Here is a 20,829-nt window from a genome sequence, read left to right as displayed (position 1 = left end):
GACGAGAAGCCTAAACTGTACGCGTTACTGCCGTATATACAGCTTTTGGAGGTGGCAGACCTGGGCGCGCTGAGCACGGACGGGTTTCAGCTGTGCCATTTTTGGTTGAGATATTGCATGAACAGGGATCGCATCTGCCGCTCGTGGTACGTGCAAGTGGATCGCACCGCTGACTTAGGGTGGACGTTGACCCTTTTGCTGGACGACAACACGATGGATATAGAGCGCTTAACTGAGCAGTTGTGGGAAGCTTACAAAGAATACTTCACGCTCAGCTGGATACCAGGAGAGGCAGACCGCCACTCCGACTGCCGGTTTGAAGACAATCGCTGGAAACTTATAAGCGCGGCGATCGACAAAGACCTACGGGAGTTGGTGGATGACCGCTTTAGTGTGGTGCCTCGTTTAGGAGATGTGTTCCGTGAGACGGAATCGCAGCAAGCTACCTGCCTGCTGTGGTGTGACACCAACCAAGACACCTTGAAGTGGAAGACTTTTCTGTTATGGTATCCAGAATGCCAGAGATGAAATGGGATTCAGTGAAGCGTGTCCACATTTGAGCTACAATGTGTGTGTGTGACAGACAACAACGACAACATCGGCTACGGTGCTTATGAAAAGCAATGATAAACCTACTAAGATTGTCCTTTGTGTAACATGCAGTGACTTGTGAACATAAACATCGAATCACACTAATAAAAGAAACCACATAAACCCTGTATGTGTCACATTGACTTTATTTGCTGTTGCCAACATTCACATTCACACTAACATCGAGAGCAACACATATACATTTCACTGGTGCATTGGTTACGGTGCACAGTCTACGAGTCTGTAGCTCGAAACACTTTATAGCCTTTCCATTCGTCCGTCAGTCCGTATATGTGCATGTTATGTGACATGAGTATCAGGCCAATACTGTGCTTTGTAGCAACTGGTATGTCTGGATCACTAAGCATCTTGCGAATGGTGTTTTCCTGACACGACATCTTGGTTGCGAGAACAAGCTCTTCGTATTCCTCGGTCAGGATCACGCCTTCTGCCCACATGTCCTCAACGGCGTCCTGGATTGTGGTGACTCTGGATAACAACTGGAGTAGTTCCATGTCCTCTATTAGTTCAGCGCCGTTGAGTCGCTTCCCTTTCCAGCCCAAGGCGAGCATCGCTGCAGGGGTTAAGGTGTGAGTGGTTTTGCTTCGCTCTAGTGGAAAAACAAAACATAACCGTAAGACATGATACAAAAGGAAACACATATAACACCGACAGACCATCTCCTGTTTCTTTAAGTTGTGCGTCGTTTATCAATGGTACCTAGGGGGCCTTTCGGGCCGTTTTCTTCTAGCCAGGCGTATAAATGCTTGCAGTGAGTCCGTACTATATGAAGCAACGCCTCGGCGTGCTCATCGTTGTCCAGACAGTAGTCCACGAGTGCCCGAATTCGCCTTATGGCGTTAGGGGGCTCGAGGACCCTGGATAGCTCGGTGTTCGGGTAAAGGCGAATGAATTCCTTGTATATCACACGTTCATAGCACCAGCAACCTTGGATGATGTCATGCCTGTACGATTGCAGTTTGTACACGCTCATTGTTGTCAACCCGAACGTGGATAGGCTTTAGAATGCTAGGTTTGCTATATTATCATATGCGGGGTCCTATGCTTCTAGCAAGGCATACAAATGCATGCAGTGAGTCTGTAATATACTAAGCAATGCCTCGGCACGCTCTTCGTTGTCCAGACAGTAGTCCACGAGTGCCCGGATTCGCGTTATGGGGTTTGGGGTCTCGAGGGACCTGGATAGCTCGGTGTCCGGGTAACGACGAATGAACTCCTTGTGTATTACAGGTTCATAGCAGCAACTGTCGATGATGCTGTGTCTGTACGATTGCAGTTTGTCCACGCTCATTGCTACCAACCCGAATGTGAAGACACTGTAGAATGCTAGGTTTGCTGTATTATTGCGCGGTGTACTTATGGGAGAGCAGTTGTCAGTTGGACACTCTCGTGGCTACCCCCGCGCCTAGGTCAGCTGGCTCGGAGCTGCAGGTCGGCTGGCTCGGCTGGCCCGGTGCTGCAGGTCGGCTGGCTCGGTGCTGTAGGTCAGCTGGCTCGGAGCTGCAGGTCGGCTGGCTCGGTGCTGCAGGTTGGCTGGCTCGGTGCTGCAGGTCGTCTGGCCCGGTGCTGCAGGTCGGCTGGCTCGGAGCTGCAGGTCGGCTGGCTCGGAGCTGCAGGTCGGCTGGCCTGGTGCTGCAGGTCGGCTGGCCCGGTGCTGCAGGTCGGCTGGCTCGGTGCTGTAGGTCGGCTGGCCCGGTGCTGTAGGTCGGCTGGCTCGGTGCTGCAGGTCGGCTGGCTCGGTGCTGCAGGTCGGCTGGCCTGGAGCTGCAGGTCGGCTGGCCCGGTGCTGCAGGTCGGCTGGCTCGGAGCTGCAGGTCGGCCACTGTGTGGATCTGGTGATAACACCCTTTCATTGTCGGATAAAGCTGTCCTAAAGTTGTACGAGTAATCGAGAGTAGCTATTGATATAGTTGTCCCATTATGGCTGTGGAACAACTCAGGTCCTGGCAGCATGACATTGCAGAGCGGTGCACTCACCTAACCGAAAGTATTTTTGACAAATACACGGACGAGGACGAGGCCCTAGACACAACAGATATGATGGAAATACAAAACCATGTGCATTGCCTACGGGCCCTAGTCAAATACAGCTTGCAGGATGAGGTGCGAGCCAAAGTGTTACTGTCAGCGGTCCGTGACACTGATCCCTACTTGTACAAGGACTTGTCGGACCTGGGACCAAGGGGGAAGACAGGTACTGTATTTCTTTTCGTTGCAATAACCATCGTCTTTGACAAATACCTTGTTAGTTATATACATGTCTATATCTCCGCAGAACGAAAACTGACACAGTTCAAGTTAACCCATGCAGCCGAGCGCGCGCTCGGCTCCACGCTGCCCACGTTCCATCGTGCCGTCAGAGACGGCAGCTTCCTGGACAACATCACGAGGGTCGATGCGGCTGTCGACATCATGGTTCAGGAAGAGCTGATCTTACCCGATGAACAATATATGCTATATCACATAAATAAAACCACCGCGGGGAAGGTCCGTGCGCTCAGATACCTCTTTGGATGCCCTACGGTACCCGACGAGGCCAAGGCCAGCATCGCGCTGATTCTGGCCGTGTACAACTTACACGCCTTTGGCATCTTCACCAACGACCCCGACGGGTTGTTGGAGACTGTGTAGATTCCCTCAGTGGGGGCTTCGGTTGTGTAGCCATGTGGTGTACCTTTATGTGTGTCTATAAAGCGTGATGTTTGATTGCCTGTATTTCACAATAAACAAAACACCATCATAAATCGCTGTAAAGCCTCTTTATTTTGATACATGATACCAACAAGTACCTCGGCGCAAACCTTGCTACGTCGAATGGGAATTGCATACTGTACACGCTGGGTTTGCTGTATTGTTGTAAAGTGTACTTACGCGAGAACGATTCTCAGTTGGACACTCTTGCGGCTGGATCAGCCACCCCTGCGTGCAGGTCGGCCAGCGTTGCAGGTCGGCCAGCGGTGCAGGTCGGCCAGCGTTGCAGGTCGAACGCTGTGTGCAACCAACGAGGGTACCTCCAAACTTGCTAGATAAAGCGGTCCCAAAGTTCTACGAGTAATACAAAGTTCACATTGCTATATCTCTCGAATAACCATTCGCGTATAGAGATACACTGCCACCCCACGTAGGATACAGTTATGGCTGTGGAACAACTCAGGCTGTGGAAGCATGACATTGCGGAGCGGTGCACTCACCTAACCGAAAGTATTTTTGACAGATACACGGACAAGGACGATGCCTTAGACGCAACTGGTATAACGGAAATACCAAACCATGTGCATCGCCTACGTGCCCTAGTCGAATACAGCTTGCAAGACGAGGTGCGAGCCAAGCTGTTACTGTCATTGCTTTGTGAAATCAATCCCTACATTTACAAGGACCTGGTGCAGCAGGGACCAAAGGGAAAGACAAGTACTGTATCTTCTTTTCGTTGCAATGATCATCGTGTTTGACGGACACCTTGTTGCTTGTATACTTATGCCTATTTCTCCGCAGAACGAAAACTGACACAGTTCAAGTTAACCCGTGCGGCCAAGCGCATGCTCGACTCCACGCTACCCACGTTCACATTCCATAGTGTCCTCAGGAACCGCAACCTGCTGGACATCATCACGACTGTCGACGAGTCTCTCGGCATCATGGTCCGGCAAGAGCTGATCTTACCCGAGGAACAATATATGCTATATCACATGTTCAAATCCACCGAGGGGAAGGCGCGTGCGCTCGGATACCTCTTTGGATGCCCTACGGTACCAGCCGAGACCAAGGCCAGCATTTCGCTGATTCTGGCCGTGTACAACCTACACGTCTTCGGCATCTCCCCCGACGACCCTTATAGCTTGTTGGAGATTGATTGTAACTCCTAAAGCTAGGGCTTTGGCTGTGTAGACATGTGGTGTATCAGCATGGGTGTAAAGCGTGGTGTTTGACTCTATGTGACAATAAAATGACAACCATTACACATTGCAGTACTTTATTTGCCATTTGCGGTGTTTTCCTTTTTGATACATGATACCAACACGCACATATACACAAACCTTGACACCGATACATTTTCATTACGTGGTCAGACTCATACATTGGAACACGTCTCACCCTCAGGGCCTTGCGTTTTTGGTTTGTGCGGATCCACACTACAACACACAACACAGCGATGGCGATCAGCAACAGGATCAGGGCGGCTATTACACCGGGGCGGCCTCTAGGTTGTGGAGAGTGCGAAGAAGGAGCCTTTGTGCACTCTGAGACTGTGAGGTTGACACGGCACACAGTTGTTGTGTTTGTGGCTGTAAGCTCACACAAATATAGCCCAGTGTCGGCTACCCTGACATTCCTTAGAATCACAGACCAGTTCACATTACTCATGGACGGGTCGAGCAATTGCACTCGGTCTGTAAACATGTCACACTGGTAGTTGTTGTAAGAACGTCCATGTTGAAAGAAGTAGAGGTAACAATCACGTAAGGGTGGTTTCCGCCACTCCACCAGGGTAATTGGACCCACTGCAGTATTCTCACAGCGAAGAACCACATCTTGTTCACATATCGCGGTTACGTCTGTGTCAGCTAAACGAGAGAACACATTTGGTTAGTTATTCACATAAAGGTTACAACACTACGTTTGATGTACAATGGACAGTGTTTCCAGCAAGGAAACAAACAACATTCAAGCGGCTTGGCAGAAATGCATGTACACAATTGTGTTTTGGGAGTGACTACGAACCATTTGTGATGACAGACAAAGACAGGAATGTAGAGCACATCAACAACCACAAGGACAACCAGCTTAATGTGGCCATATTTTTCAATGCTCCACCGAGAATGGCCCATGCGAACATTACATGCTCTTCACCGCAAGTTGGAACCTCCGACCGAGAGCGACAGTAGCCAGGTCGGCGGCTCCCGACCTACAGGTCGGCCAGCTTTGCGCTGCGGGTCGGCCAGCTTTGCGCTACAGGTCGGCCAATGTGTGAATCTGTTGGGAACCCGTTCGTTGTCGGATAAAGCTACCCTAAAGTCGTACGAGTAATCGACAGTAGCTATTGTTATAGGAACACTGTACCGTTATTATGGCTGTAGAACAACTCAGGTCGTGGCAACATGACATTGCAGAGAGATGCACTCACTTAACCGAACGTATTTTCAAAAGATACACCATCGAGCTCCCCCTCCCACCAGGTATGATGGAAATACCAAACCATGTGCATCGCCTACGGGCCCTCGTTGAATACAGCATGGAGGGTGAGGTGCGTGCCAAAGTGTTACTGTCAGCGGTCCATGAACTCAATACCTACTTGTACCAAGATTTGGTGGAACAGGGACCACAGGGGAAGACAGGTACTGTACTGCTTTTCGTTGCAACAACCATCGTGTTTGACAAACACCTTTCTGCTTCTATACTTATGTCTATTTCTCTGCAGAACGGACACTGACACAGTTGAAGTTAACCGACGCTGCAGAGCTCATGATCGGCTCGATGCTGCCAAGGTTCCAGCGTGCAGTCAGAGAACGCAGCTTCCTGGACAAAATCACAACTGTGGATGACGCAGGGGACTTCATGGTTCAGGAACGGCTGATCTTGCCTGATGAAGAATATATGCTATATTACATGTGCGACTCCACAGAGGGGAAGGCAGCTGTGATCAGAAACAAGGTGGATGTGCTCAGAAAACTATTTGAATGCCCAACGGTACCCGACGAGGCGAAGGACAGCATCTCGCTGATTCTGGCCGTGTACAACTTACACGCCTTCGGTATCTTCCCAGAACGTTGGTTGGAGACCGTAACCCCCCAAGCGGGGGCTTCGGTTGTGTAGACATGTGGTGTACCAGCATGTGTGTGAAGTGTGCCGTTTGACTGTACGTAACAATAAAATAACACCCATTACACATTGGAGTACAGTGTCTTTATTTTCGATACATTATACACCAACAAGTACCTCTGGTACAGATACATTTCATTACGTGGTCAGACTCATACATTGGAACACGTTTCACCCTCAGGGCTCTTGCGTTTTTGGTTTGTGCGGATCCACACTACAATGCACAACACAGCGATGGCGATCAGCAACATGATCAGGGCTGCTATTACACCAGGGCGACCTCTAGCTTGTGGAGAGTGCGAAGACGGAGCCTTAGTTGTAGATTGCGGAGAGTGCGAAGACGGAGCCTTTGTGCACTCTGTGACTGTGACGTTGATACGTCCCTCGGACACTACGTGACTCTGGTCAGTTGTTGTGTTTCTGACTGTAAGCTCACACATATACAGCCCTGTGTCGGTTACACTGACGTTCTTTAGAATCACAGACCAGTTCCCATTACTCATAGAGGGGTCGAGCAACTGCACTCGGCCTGTAAACATGTCACATTGGTAGTTGTCATAAGACCGTAGATCTTGAAAGAAGTAGAGGTAACAATCAGAGGGTGTTTTCGTCCACTCCACCAGGGTAATTGGACTCGATGTAACACTTTGACAGCAAAGAACCACATCTTGTCCACATGTAGCTGTTACGTATGCGTCAGCTTAACAAGAGAAACACATTTGGTTGGTTATTCACATAAAGGTCACAACAACACTACGTTTGATGTACAATGTACAGTGTTTCAGCCAGGAAACAAACGGCATTCAAGCAACTTCACAAACATGCGCAGTGTTTTAGGAGTGACTACAAACCTCTAAAAGACAGTATTGGAGCACACGTCCACATCCACAACCACAAGGACAACCAGTTTAACATTGCCATATCTCTCAGCGATCCACCAAGAATGCCCAATGGGATCGTCATCACACGTTCTTCACAATGAGATAAGTCCCCAGGTCGGCTGGGTAGTGTAGCCAGGTCGGCTGGGTAGTGTAGCCAGGTCGGCTGGGTAGTGTAGCCAGGTCGGCTGGGTAGTGTAGCCAGGTCGGCTGGGTAATGTAGGCAGGTCGGCCGGGTAATGTAGCCAGGTCGGCCAGCTTTGCGCTGCAGGTCGGCTGGGTAGCTCAACCCCAGATGCATTTAAGTTTCATAGTGTAGAGGTAACACAGTGTGTTTTCAGCTAGACTCTTTTGTAGTGCAACAAACCCAAACACCACCACAGGCTGTTTCCCCCACTCCTCGCTGGCTGACAACCATGGAGTACATAACATTGGCCATTCGATGGTGCTGGGAACCCAAAGCTCACATTAATGTGTGGTCGCCCGAGGATTCAGGTGTTATAAAGTGGAGCCTGACAAGATGGGAGACAGAACCCTATCAACTGCCAACTCAACATTTGACGACAGTATGCATGCAAATCAACACCCTGTCGGCTAATGCCATCAGAAAACGACTGTTGCGCAGAGCAAGAAATCTGTGGGTGGACCCTAGTTGCGTTCTTTTAACGGAGGGTTCGTTTGATACAATCCTCAACTCCTATGTAGATGCGAACAAAACAGTGTCACATACGTACAGCATACTGACGACTCCATGCTCTGGCTCATCGTTCTACAGGCACGTGAATGACTGCAACGCCCCTGTCGCTGCCAAGGGTTGGACAAAGGATGACAAAACAATCGCCTGTGATTCTCACACTATCTTTCAGCTGCATTGTAAACATGTAAGGTGGCTTTATTTTTGTCCCGAGGTGTCTGTTGACCCACTGTAAGCTGTGTTTACATAATGATTAACGATACATAATAATATTATTATTACAATGTATCCCCTGTGCAGGAGCCCCACAGCGTGACTCTCCTCGTCAAAAGCCACTCAAGTGATTCTAAGTTGCTGCACATCCGATGCGACGAACCTACGTGTATCCGAGACCTGCTGAGGAGATATGACACAAATTGTGAGACGGTGTGGAACGACACCGTGTCCTTATCGTGTAACTCTCCATGTATAGCCTTGAGTGACCATGACATGGACCTCATCTACGCGGAGGCCACCCCCGGTGTGATAACTGGCCAGTCCACAGCGGGGCCCAAAGACACGTTTGATCATCGCATGAAACACCTGAAAGTTCGCACAAAGCACCGCACCATGAAAAACAAGCCTTACTCTATACCTACGACACCGCAGAATGTACCGAGAGGCGCGTCGCTCCTGGACGATGACCTAACCCAAGAGGACTCCAACCCAACGTTACCCACCGTGTTATATTACAGCGACCCGCTGTCCACGGTCACCGAAGTGCTGAGGAACGACGGTCGGTTTCTCGGTGATTGTCAACTCGCCACATCTTACGATGGCGAGCATAACGTGGACGCAGCTGATGTCCTCATTTCAGGAGAGACACCCATTTGTCAGTGGCAGCACAATCAGCTGTGCATTGTGGGTAAGACTCTGTGTGTGTGTGTGTGTGTGTGTGTGTGTGTGTGTGTGTGTCTGTGTCATAGTCGCTTACAGTTGCTTACAGTTGTTTCTTGTGCTCTGTAGGTAGAACAACGCCCCCACCTGACGAGGATCACATGTTCACGTACCCTTACGAATGCACAGTCTGCCGAGAGGAAAGTGATGTCTACCTGGAGTGTGGCCACCTTTGCTGCCAAGCGTGCATAACCTCTTTGGGAAACAAAGAGGCCATGCTGATCACATGTCCTCTTTGCAAGCAACACGTTGGCAAGAAAAACATTACAACCGCAGGCGTAACCTCCAGGAGTTGCACATCGTGTGGAAAGGACAAGTGCTGGCTGTCGGATTGCGGTCATGTGTGCTGTGTTTCTTGTGATACTACCTGTAAAGTCTGTGCCCGCTGTGTTAAAAAAGCTCTGAGAGTGTACATGTAACATTGCTTGGATGATCGGTTAATGGAAAGTACTCACACAGTAAAGAAGCCTTGATGTATGTTTAGCAGGTAATGTTTTATTCATCAATAAAACCATGTGTACATACAAACTGTCTGTGTGATTTTCATTCACATCCATTCAACACAATATCAAGGGTTGTAACCGTCGTAACATCTGTGTTTGCGACAGGCTCGATAGCCACATTGACCGGTCCCACGCACGCCATGCTGCTATTATGTGTAAAGCGCTGGTTCCCCGGTAAGTCTGTAATCAGGGACCCCATGTTCAGTAGGTTATAAGTGTATGCGTCTGCGTTGTTTCCTCCGGCCATAATGTAATAACATTTCACAAGACCGAAGCTTGTATCCGGGCCTGACTTGCCGCCGCTTTCGACCACTATTATATACACACCCTCGCTCATCCGATCCAGACCGTACAGTTCGTAGATGCCCCCTGGAGACCAGCATACCAACACACCGACCTGATATCTTTCTGACAGGGAAGCGAATTGTAAGCAATGGCATGATGCTGTTTGACTGTGAGTGTCACGGTGTGGGTCCTCGTCAGGTGTCAGCACCTCGTACAGACACGATAGCAGCGATTTCCATCCCAAGTTCACAAGTACGACCCTATCATACGAACTCGACACCTTTTGTACTATACAACTCGGTACACCGATGTACTTTTTGTTGAGTCGGCCACTGTTATCCAGTGTGAAACCTGTACTCTTTCGCTCAGCTTTACCAATGATCGACGTAGTGGGATAAGAGAATGTTGTTTTGGTCTCTAAGTCAGACCCAGTGTTTTTAAAGTCATAACTCGTAGATTCCATCTTGGGCTTTAGCGGTTGGGCGATTGTTCAAGTTTCCTTTGTTTGTCGTATTTTATGGAGATAGAGGCCTTCTTACGCTTACTTCGGCGCATACTAGCCTCGCCGACATCCATGGGGGCTTGTTCCGTACCAAGTGACCAAATCGCTGCAGTCAGCACACTCTCATACAAGTCAAACACTATGTTGGTGTTATGTGGTGCAGGCGCAATTATGTCTCTTGCATCTTCGCGGGCGACACACGTTTGCTGCAGCACATCTCGTAGCCGCAATGCCGACGCCTCGGTCTTTTCGCGGATCGCGCAACGTATGTCATCTGGCTGCATGTGTCTTAGGTCCACATCTAGTGCGGTAGACAAGACGCGGATCGACGACGCCAGTGTGTTCATTTCAGTTACTTTAGCTTCCATGTCATCAACCTCGCCCTTTGTCATCTCGAGTGCACTCTCGAGATCGGAAATGTATTTGACTTTCTCTGTTAGCTCTCTCTCCAGTGTGCCGTTCAGGTTTTTCAGAGAAATCAGGCTGGCCTGCAGTGACTCACGTTCCCCGGAGAGGGTTTGGATTTCACTCTCGCTCTTCTGCAGCGAACGTGTGCTGTCGACTACAAGTTTCTCTAACTTGTGGCTGAGATCATCTATAGACGCCTTGTGACAAGCTTTATCTTGGTTGCTGTCTTCTTGGAATGAAAGGAACTCTCTCTTAGCGTCACTGGTCTCTTTTTTAGCTTTTTCTAATTCCTGCACAAGCCTGTATCTATCATCTTCGCGTGTACGCTTGTACTTCTCGTGTGCGACTGTCAGCTTATGAATCGTGCGTTTGTGTTCATCGACTTCCTTGGCCAGATCCAGGATTCGCCTCTCCGATGTCTGCTTGTGTGCTTCAGCTTGACACTGGCAATCTTCCTCTTTTGCTGATAACACATTGCTTAGATTATTTTTGTCATCCCGTAGTTGTTCGCACGTCGCCGTTGTACGTGTGAGTTCATCGGTAGCGTTTACGATGACAGCCGTGAGCTGGACTACCAACTCTACCAGCGCTTGGAAGCGCTCTGTCAACTTACCACTGGTGTCGGGCATGGTTTGTGACACGACGGGTTTCAATCGCTGCACGATTGACAACAATTTGTCACAGAGACTGCCATCGTTCTTACAGGCATGCTCGGTGACGGCGTTCCAATCCGTCGTTTCGATGGATATATTTTCTGCACACAGTCTTGTGCAACAAGCTATCACATTGTCCGCCAGGGGTATATCAGCTAAGCTCTTCATGTGCCTACACTCCGAGAACAAGCCCGTTGTTACACAGCTCTCTAATCTGCGGATCGTCATGTCGTAACAACCGCATATTTCCATAGCCAAATCGAAGCCTATAGTCTCACGAGCGTCGGTTGTTTCGAATATCTCTAACCATCTAGTCAACTCGGTGAAAGTCTCTGTCATTCCCCTGAACGTAGCCGTTATCATGTGTGCCGGCAAAGGCCTTTGTGCGACACTGAAAGTCTCCTCAGATGGCGAGGGGTCCGTCTGGGTGTCCAAATGGAAGAGTCTTGACATGATATCCAACAGAGCGACACGAGAATCTTCGCCAGCACCGAACGGAGGTCGATTTTTCACTCGACTCTTGTGCGGCTTCCCAGTTTTCCCTGTACAGTTCCCAGACTCTGTGTTTCCGCGACTGGACGCCTCCTGTTCGTCCGTGCGCGCGGTCTCGGTGCCGTTTTTGCCATGTCCACCAGCCTGGGTCTGGCTCGTTCCTCGGCGGCTTGTTCTGTCTTTTCTGTCTTTTCGCGCACGGGTATGTTTGCTCGTGGCCGTGGCACTCGTCTCGCTCGCTGTAGTGCACCCTGTGTGTTGTTGACGTGTCGCCGCCGTGTCCGCCGCAGAGGGCTGGATTGTCTTCTTGGTCCGACGTGAATTCGACTTGCTTTTGCGCCGTTGATCCTCTTTCTTCTGCTGCACTCCGGTGTCTGTGGTGCTCGTTTTCCCATTCTTCCTCAAAGCTTGTGGTGTAGGGGCGCTTGTGATTAAGGCATCGTCCTGGTCCTTGGGTTCTCTCGTTCGTTTCTCCATTTTCCGAAGAAGAGCGTGTCGAAAACACTCTAGCGCACAGAGACGTACACAGGTCACCGAAGAGCACTTTGTCAATCTGCGTCACGGCCAAAACTCTCTTGGGTTCTGCGGGGCAAGCTATTGGCATATCGCGGTAGTCGTGGCCGCACCGTTGACAGAGCTCTTTAACGCGACCGTACTGTTTCACGTCTAACTTAAGGCTAGCCAACAGTTTTTCCGTCGCACTACACCAGCGGTCGAGCGCTCCGCAGCACAAAGCCGTGAGTATCACGGCCCAGTAGGGAGCGTCTATGACCTCCCGGGTAACGGCTTGCGATACGCGCTTCGATATAGCTAGACCGGTACGCGTCAGTTCCACTTCCACCCAACCTAGAGCGGATCGTTTAACTGACTCTCTAGCTGCACGCATGGGCCACAGGTCGTGTTGGTTAACAGTCGTACATGTCACGGGTGTTATGTCGCTAGACAGTGTCCATAACACGGATGTGCCCCACAGGTCCCTTTCGGGCTCGATGAAAGAAGTACCGTCGGCGCCTTGCGACGTTTCGCGACTCAGTTGCTCTAGGGTCAGTCTGCTTTGCTCGTACACGACTTTGAATGCCAAAGGAGCCGCCAGCCTAGACAGCGTATCTCTAACAAGTTCTGCTATGTGCATGTCTTTGCCCTCGCCAGTTACGTGAAATAGCAAGTTCCGAAATTCCACATCGACGACGGAGTATATCCTAGATACGATCGACTCCGGGCGATGACCGTCGACCGCGTCCCCGAAAAACGGATTTGCGATTACGTGTGACGGGACGTGAGGTTTCACCCATGCGAACGGTGCTCTTGCTAGGATGCTCACCGTCCTTACTTCGTGGCCCTTAGAGTTCGTGTACATTCCGGTGAGGTGTTTGGCTGTAATAAGACCGCGATCGTCCTGTTTGCTCTCTGTGTACGCGACCCGAATTATTAGACAGTTGCCGACTCTGGACTGCGCCTTGGTCAATGGGATACGATAGAGCCCATCCTCGCCAGGCTCTGTGAGAATAACCGTTGTCGGTATCACTTTCTCAATGCTGACCGTGTGAGACCAAAAGTATTCTACGAGTTGCACGTTAGAGGTGTGTTGCGCCAAACGCACCGTCAAATGATACGCTCCGCTCCAGTCGCCTACTTGACTCAGATCCATGTTTGCAACTACACAAAGCCGATGATACTATGTGTGTGGGATTAACGTGGCGTGCTGTGCGTGATACACAAAGCATAAGTTGTACAATAATCACACGTGGTTGGTATCACACAAAACAGTTTATTGTATGTACAGTGAAAGAAGAACAACACCAACAATGTCAGATGTACTACCTGTGAATGGAATTACACACAGTCTATAACAAACACATGACGGTGATCATCATCGCTGATCATCATCATCATCATCCATGACAGTCTTTGGTCGTTCTTCACTGTCGATCTTTATGATAGATGCGGTTGTCAGAGTCCCTAAGCCCTGTTCGAAAGCCTCCTCTGCGATAGATGCGGTTGTCAGAGTCCCCAAGCCCTGTTCGAAAGCCTCCTCTGCGATAGATGCGGTTGTCAGAGTCCCCAAGCCCTGTTCGAAAGCCTCCTCTGCGATAGATGCGGTTGTCAGAGTCCCTAAGCCCTGTTCGGAGGACTCTGAGCATTCATGCCTGGGAGAGTCCATCTCCTTGTCTTTTACAGATGGCTCGCTTGTCACATCTAACACATCCAGCGCCTCAGACGCTTTGGATTGGTCCTGTGTTGTATTATCAGAGACCGCGGTGACATTGCTGTCGTATCCAACATCCTCGCCATCCTCGCATTCGAGATCAAATATGCAGCTCCGTGTAGTGTTGCAGGCCAAACTCCTCATGTACGTGGGATCTGATTCTAGATTGTAGTCATCTACACACGCTATGGTGCTCAATGTGCCAGCGGAGGAACCGAATCCTTCTTGTTGCTGTGATGCTACTTTCATCAGTTCATTGATAAACTCGTCCTTGACACCCATGTTGTTTATAACGGTTAGATACAACATCAAATTGTTTTGCGCACCTAAGCCCTGCAGAGCACAATCCCTTTCCCAGGCCTTCACGTCGAACATGTTTGGGTAATGTCTCCCTATTGCATCTAGAAGCTCGGTGTACAGCATGCCTGTGACGGCTTTCATTACGGCGAGGTTAGTTTCCATCGTTGTGGCCATGTCTTAGGCGCGAGCGAGTGTTTGGCAGCTTACGCACTGGGAGTATAGCGTTTCGATATCCACTAATACTTCAGAAAAAATCGGTTGGGTACATTTTGGGCAGGCTATGTACATTTGTTTCATCTCAGTGAATGTGCACGTGTTGACGTCTCTGGTGCTAAGCGGCACATTGAACATTGGAGCCGCACAACACGAGGACCCGAACGACATGCACTCAAAGTCGTATTCGACGTCTATATTCCTAGGGTTGCCTTTCACTTCAGAGGAATGAAACGTTTGGTTTTTCAGACACTTGGAACACCTGAGATCGCCTTCGACTCTTGGCTGCACAGAAGGCGCGGGCGCTCCGGGTATGAGGAGTATCTGCTTGTGGTTGTGATCGACCCAATTGATGTGGCAGTTTAGCACGGCATACAGTAGCATCTGCGATTCCGGGGGCAGTAGCCTCAGCCGTTGAAATTGCCCCAGGTGGAAAGCCTTGACGCTTTCGCGTAGCTTGGGTATGCAGCCCGCTGCCGTTTCCAACGGGGTGTCCGTCGTGTACGCGAGTGCGAGTTTGTAATAACAACTCAGCTCCCACTCCGACGCTAACGTTAGCGTCGGATGCCCCAGAGTCTTAACGGCCTGAAAGGCGTTGATCAACTTGGTGTGATAGGACTTTCTCGTCGCGGAGTACACGAGCTTGGACCATTTTATCAGGCCTGCTTCGTGTCTGTGGTCCTCGTGCGATTCGTAGGTTCTTCGGTCTCGGTAGTCCGTCCCGCGGTAAACGGGCTCCGCTGTGTGAAAGCTAATATCCTGTCCCTGTGTGGCGTTTGCGCTTGGGGCTGTATTGGCTACAGTGCATTGCGACTGCTCGGTCGGAGGCAAACGATGTAGTCCAGGAGGCGGAGTCCTGCGCCATCCCCGGCTGGCCAGAAACTTTAAAGCCTCGACTGTCACAAGCCTGAGTTTGTGTTCAGCTTGTTCCTCATCGAAATATAACACTTGCTTTTGAAAACTGTAGAAATCGGCGAGCAGCGCTAAGCGTAACACACCATCGTACCCGGCCAGTTGCACCACCGTGGATTCGTCCGATAAGGAGGACTCGCCCGTACGCTCGACCAGGCTGCACGACAGAGTACGCCACAAAGACAGGCAGACGGTCTTGACTTCGTCCACGAGAGGGACGTTGGATTTAGCGGACAAACATTTTATAAGCTCGGATCTTAACGTCGAGGGGGAACCTGTCTCTTTTTGCTTATAATGGCACGCCAAACTGAGACACTCCAGGTACGCCTGCAGCAAGATCCCTTTTGCATACCGACCGGACCACATGACGGTGGGATCGGGTACCCTTGCAAGGTCAGTTCTTTTGCGCCGGTGATCCTCGATTCTCCCGTCGTCTTCCATCTGTACCTACCGGTCCTGTTCCCCGACGAAGTGTTGAAGATACACGCAGAACACTTGGGGCACTTCTTAGCCTTGCAGAGTATACCCAAAGTCAACGTCGATCTGGAGAGCACGCTCTTCCGCGGCCTATGTCGACTGTTCACCAGAGAGAGGGTCCTTGCGGTGTACGCCCAGACCACAGGGGATCCTCCCTGTGACCCGGAGGATCTACCTTGCGGTCAACGACTGGAGGACTACGAAAACGACGACGGCGAACTCCCTCGCGTGTTTGCCTCTTTCACTAAAAGTAAAGCAAAACAAAACGTTCTGGCTCTAATGCGAGGCCTTCTGTCTTTGTTCAACAAGACCGACCTCATCGAAAAAGAGATAACTCATACTCCCGAACAGGAACCCGAACACATGCTATTCTTGTATCTCATTCAGCTCATGGTGGTGTTCGTGAGTAGCCAAATGACTGAGACCGACCTGGCTACTATTATGAGCGTGGCATCGTCTGTGTTTCTCGAGACGAACCTCTGTCACCCCCTGTGCGCAGCTACGCTGTTGAAGCCTATGTTCGTCCCTTACTACGAGCAGCAATCCAGTAGGTCGAAGAAAAAGGCAGACGGGAAATCGCTCGCCGAGCGCACACCCAGAGTGGCCGGTTACAGGTTGTTCACGGGGTACGTGTTGAACGACAAGGGCGAGGACGTGTCGACTTCTGGCGATCTGGAATGGACGGAGCGCAGCATTCTGAACCGCGTGCAAGGCTGGAAGCTACAAGAGCGTGACGCCAGGAAACTGTGGTTCGTGGCGCCTCAGATGGGCGACAGGGTTACGATGATCAAAACTGAGGCCTTGCAGTTGATGGGGGGGCAGACCGGCGAGAAGGCCGTCAAGATAGCGGAATGCCTAGTGTGCGACAATGTCATGGCCTACATGCAGTCGAGCATCATCGGCACCTTGTGTAATATGTTACCTTGTCACGCCAACAGTGAGTTCGACGAACCCGTGATGGCCACGGTCGACTTTTCCATGACCAAGTTATCCGAGGCCGTACGACATCAGAGCAGGAACCTGTGGTCTAAACTGCGAACGCGCACCAAGAGCTGCCTTTGTGTCACGGGCGTTGGATTTGCTGGGCAAGACAGTGGAGCGGTCCTCCATTTCGGTCGAGTGTTCACCGGATCCGAAGAGAAGAGACTCCATGGCCAAGGGTCCTACGGGACATTCACCTCCGTCGTCCTAGGGGTAATGGAAGAAACGATGATGAGTAACATGCTATTCGCAGCGTACAGTCTCCAGCCACCCCCCGCCAACAAAGGTGCTCGTGCCACGTTGGCCTCGCCGTACAAACCCGTGCTTCGCCGTGCCGACACCGTGACAGACGTGTACATGTACGCTAGATATCATCACAGGTTCAACTCGGGGGAATTCACCGAAGTTGCACATGTGAAACCCGCAAAGGATTCCCCCGCGGCCAATATGCTCACGGAGCGCACTCTGACACCAGACAGCAAGTACCAACTCACAGCGGTACACGGCGCGTTGCCTATGTGCGGGCTAACGTTGGCGCTTACCATTAGGCAGATGATGATAATGGTGACTGGCTTTCTGTGCGTCGAGATGGCGCGGTGCATCTACGGGACCAAGTCTGGTGACATGATGAGCGTATGCAGGAGCATCACAGCCCTGAGCATGTGCTGTAAATTCAAGCTGCCTAAAAACGTCGACCAGGAAAAGCTCAACACGCTCGCAACCCCTTTCGGCAAACTCTTGAAACTGACAGGTCCCATGTTCAGCAACGCCTCGAATAGAGGACGTCTCAATCTCGACGCCTTGGAATGGCTAGAGGCCGAAGACTACAGGCTGCCCGAATACATACGCACGTCGCTCAACATGTTGGGGGATACCAGGCAGCTAGTGGAACAGATCATGAGAGAGAAGAACATGTCCTACAACAGGGTCGTTGCACGTGATTAACAAGCCCAGTTTCTGGTAATCTCCTTTCAACCACTGGTGAATAACAGCCACCAGGCCCGGTAGGTGTTCAGTGTGACATAAAGGAAACACATACTCCGTCTCATCACAGTCCGCGGACATCATGGTTGTTTTCTCTCCATCCTCATTTTGAATGTGCCAGCGACCGGTGGTAAGAAAGAGTGGCCCTCTAGGCTGTCTGACTATAGCACAACATACGCCTGGAACACCGGTGTATCTTAAGTGTTCCTTTGACACTTCGGGGATCTTAGGCCAGTTGTTGTCATTCCCCTTTTCATCCTGAGGCATGCGTATGCGTTCGGCGATGTTGCCATTGGGGTCGTCCTCGTCCTCGTCGTCGTCCTCCTCCTCCTCGTCCTCAGTCGGACCATATATTGCCACCATGTGGAAACAACCTACATCCGCACAGCTAGCAGGCATGTCCCGTACAACAACGTCGGGGTCTTCCGTACTAGGAAATGCATCGGTGTACAAGTACAGATATTTGTCTTCATTATGCGTGAGATGCATATGCAGTAAATCCAGAAAGACCCTGAGGGGGATGACCACTTTGTCGGCAAACAGCTGCTCACCAGCGCTGTCAAGCGTGAGTAGAACCTTATGGCCAGAATTCACGGTTGGATGCGTACTCACGAACGTAACACAAGGGAGACCTTGTATGACATCGTAAGTGATAGTAAAGGCATTTCCCGTGTCCCAATCCCGTCGGCCTAACGTTGCTGTTCGCAAGGTTTTCTTGGGTGGCAACAGGTCCCCGGTCACGTCGTCCACGGGCTGCGCGTTTGTGCGCTTACGGTTTGCGATGTTCAAAGACATGGTCGCTCCAGTAGCTTGCGCGAATTACAGGTCACAAAGTAATTACGTTCTGTTGATATACGATGTGGTAGCATAGATTGTATTTGTTGATTGTCAACTTTTGTATCCGAATGATTAATATAGTGGCTGTGTGTATTTTGAAAGATGCTACAAAATAAAAGATAGGGAAATGTGGGTTGAATTAGAACATGTTTGTGTTTAGCACAGCTTTTTAAATTATCACGCGTGACCCCTAGCGCCACCGACCTGTGGGACAGCAGGCACCATCCCAGTGCACATGTGCTGCAGGTCGGCGGCTCCTGACCCGCAGGTCGGCGAGGGAAGTGCTGCAGGTCGGCGGCTCCCGTCCCGCAGGTCGGCGAAGGAAGTGCTGCAGGTCAGCGAGGGAAGTGCTGCAGGTCGGCGGCTCCCGACCCGCAGGTCGGCGAGGGAAGTGCTGGCCTTCGTGGGGACGATTCTGCTTTCCCGGTGGTTGTTATATTGAGACTGACGTGTGTTAGCCGCCACATACAAAGGAGCAAAAGAGCGAACCTGGACTTTCAAAATTCCAATTCCGCTCGTCATTGTACAAACCAGGCGACCGGTGCTGTGTTTGCGTGAAACATGGTGTCTTTCTTAGCCTTTACGGCTATCTTCCTGTGGTCTTCACAGTTGGTCACCGCTGACAGATATTTCTATCTCGGAGAAGGATTCCATCCCTCTCACGATGACTGTCCGTTCCTCACATATTGCCCACCATTGCCCTACGGCTTACGCTGCGTAAATGACTACGACTACAGGATCTATTGTTCTGCGGACGAGGCCCCGGAGAACACCAGCATCACGATGGCAAGTCCTGGCAAAGAGTATCGGGCAAGCTGTGTGTTGACTAAAGCCACTGACGGCAGTATGAGTTGCACCATGCAATTTCCACAACGACGCATTTTCAACCACAAGCAGAGATGGACCGTAGATACGATCCGCGACAACGTCGTTCAAGCCATGGTGGACAACTACAACCCAGCTTGTTACACGAGATTAAATCCGCCTCCAACGCCCCGACCGTGCGAACTTACGGTTACCATTGGCACCCTTGCACATCACGCTGTGTCGCACTTCAAAATCGAAGTGGAGTGGTCAACGGAGCTGCCTCATCCTGGCGACACGGTGATTGTAGCGAACACCAAACAGGTCATGTGTACACGAGGTGTATTGTGCAAAACGACCATTTGGGATCTTCATCCACGTAAGGCGTATAGGGTGAGAACAAGGATGATACCATGGGACAACACTTCCACGTTGGTTGACCCTGGCGTTTTCACGCAAAAGTTCTGGAGTAACTGGAGTGATTATGCAACTTGGATTCCTAGAACAACCAGCTGTGGAAGACGATCCAACTGATCCACTTGTGTTTACCTCTACTGTATAACGCTATATATAATGCAGCAGTATACATATGTTGTGTCTACAATAAAAGTGTAAACCTTGATTGTGTTATCCGTGTCGTTTATTCCACGCTCACGAAACCCACACCGATAGCTGGTGGCCATCGCGGTATTATTTAGCATAGGGGGTTACAGGTCATGGTGGGGGAGGGGGGTGTCTTTAAATTGAATCGTTTCAGGGTCGGTGGCCACAGGCTTTGTGGTACTACTACAAAGGTTGCAATCCAGCACAGCTGTCACACATCACAGACATACAAGGTGTTAGTGTTAACAAAGAGAGTATGGACAAGCCGCTGCCGTTTGTCGACTATTTTCCAGACATATATCCCCAGCGTAGAAGCGTCGACGTCGATCGCGAACCGACAGTAGTCGGAGTGTTACTGAAGTCGATATTTTATCACAAAGAATCGTTGCTGTGCAGGGGACTGGTGATTCGGTCGCAATGCGAAACCGTGCCACTGTACACTACTGTCAATTTGGAAGTGACCGAGATGGCACCCGTGGTGGGTTACGACCTAGAGATGGATGCGGATGACAGCGAAAGTTGGAACGCGGTGAAAGCTACATGGTCCAGGCATTTTGCTGCGGAGCCCATTTTCATCAGCGTCTCGCACGAAGACATCAAGCGGAACGTGAACGCCGCTGTCTTTCCTTTGAAATCCGTGGCGCGGGCGTCTGCGTACATGAAACTTGTACGAGGCGCGCTGACGTTTGGGGATTTCAGTCCCGACCAGGGCTACTACCTAGCCAGGGATGG

General features: G+C 50.7%; 1 protein-coding gene across 1 annotated transcript; it reads left to right on the top strand.

Moving 5' to 3' along the window:
- Window positions 1–2,532: 2,532 nt before the first annotated feature.
- LOC112843842 (uncharacterized) lies at window positions 2,533–3,243 on the top strand. Its single transcript, XM_025903023.1, has 2 exons — window positions 2,533–2,806; window positions 2,888–3,243. The coding sequence occupies exons 1-2, from the start codon at window positions 2,533–2,535 to the stop codon at window positions 3,241–3,243; spliced, it is 630 nt and encodes a 209-aa protein (XP_025758808.1).
- Window positions 3,244–20,829: the final 17,586 nt, after the last annotated feature.

The sequence above is a fragment of the Oreochromis niloticus genome, linkage group LG23, assembly GCF_001858045.2.
Source record: "Oreochromis niloticus isolate F11D_XX linkage group LG23, O_niloticus_UMD_NMBU, whole genome shotgun sequence".
In the NCBI taxonomy this organism is placed as follows: Eukaryota; Metazoa; Chordata; class Actinopteri; order Cichliformes; family Cichlidae; genus Oreochromis; species Oreochromis niloticus.
Note: the sequence above shows the minus strand (reverse complement) of the source record. Positions and strands in the feature narration are given on the sequence as shown.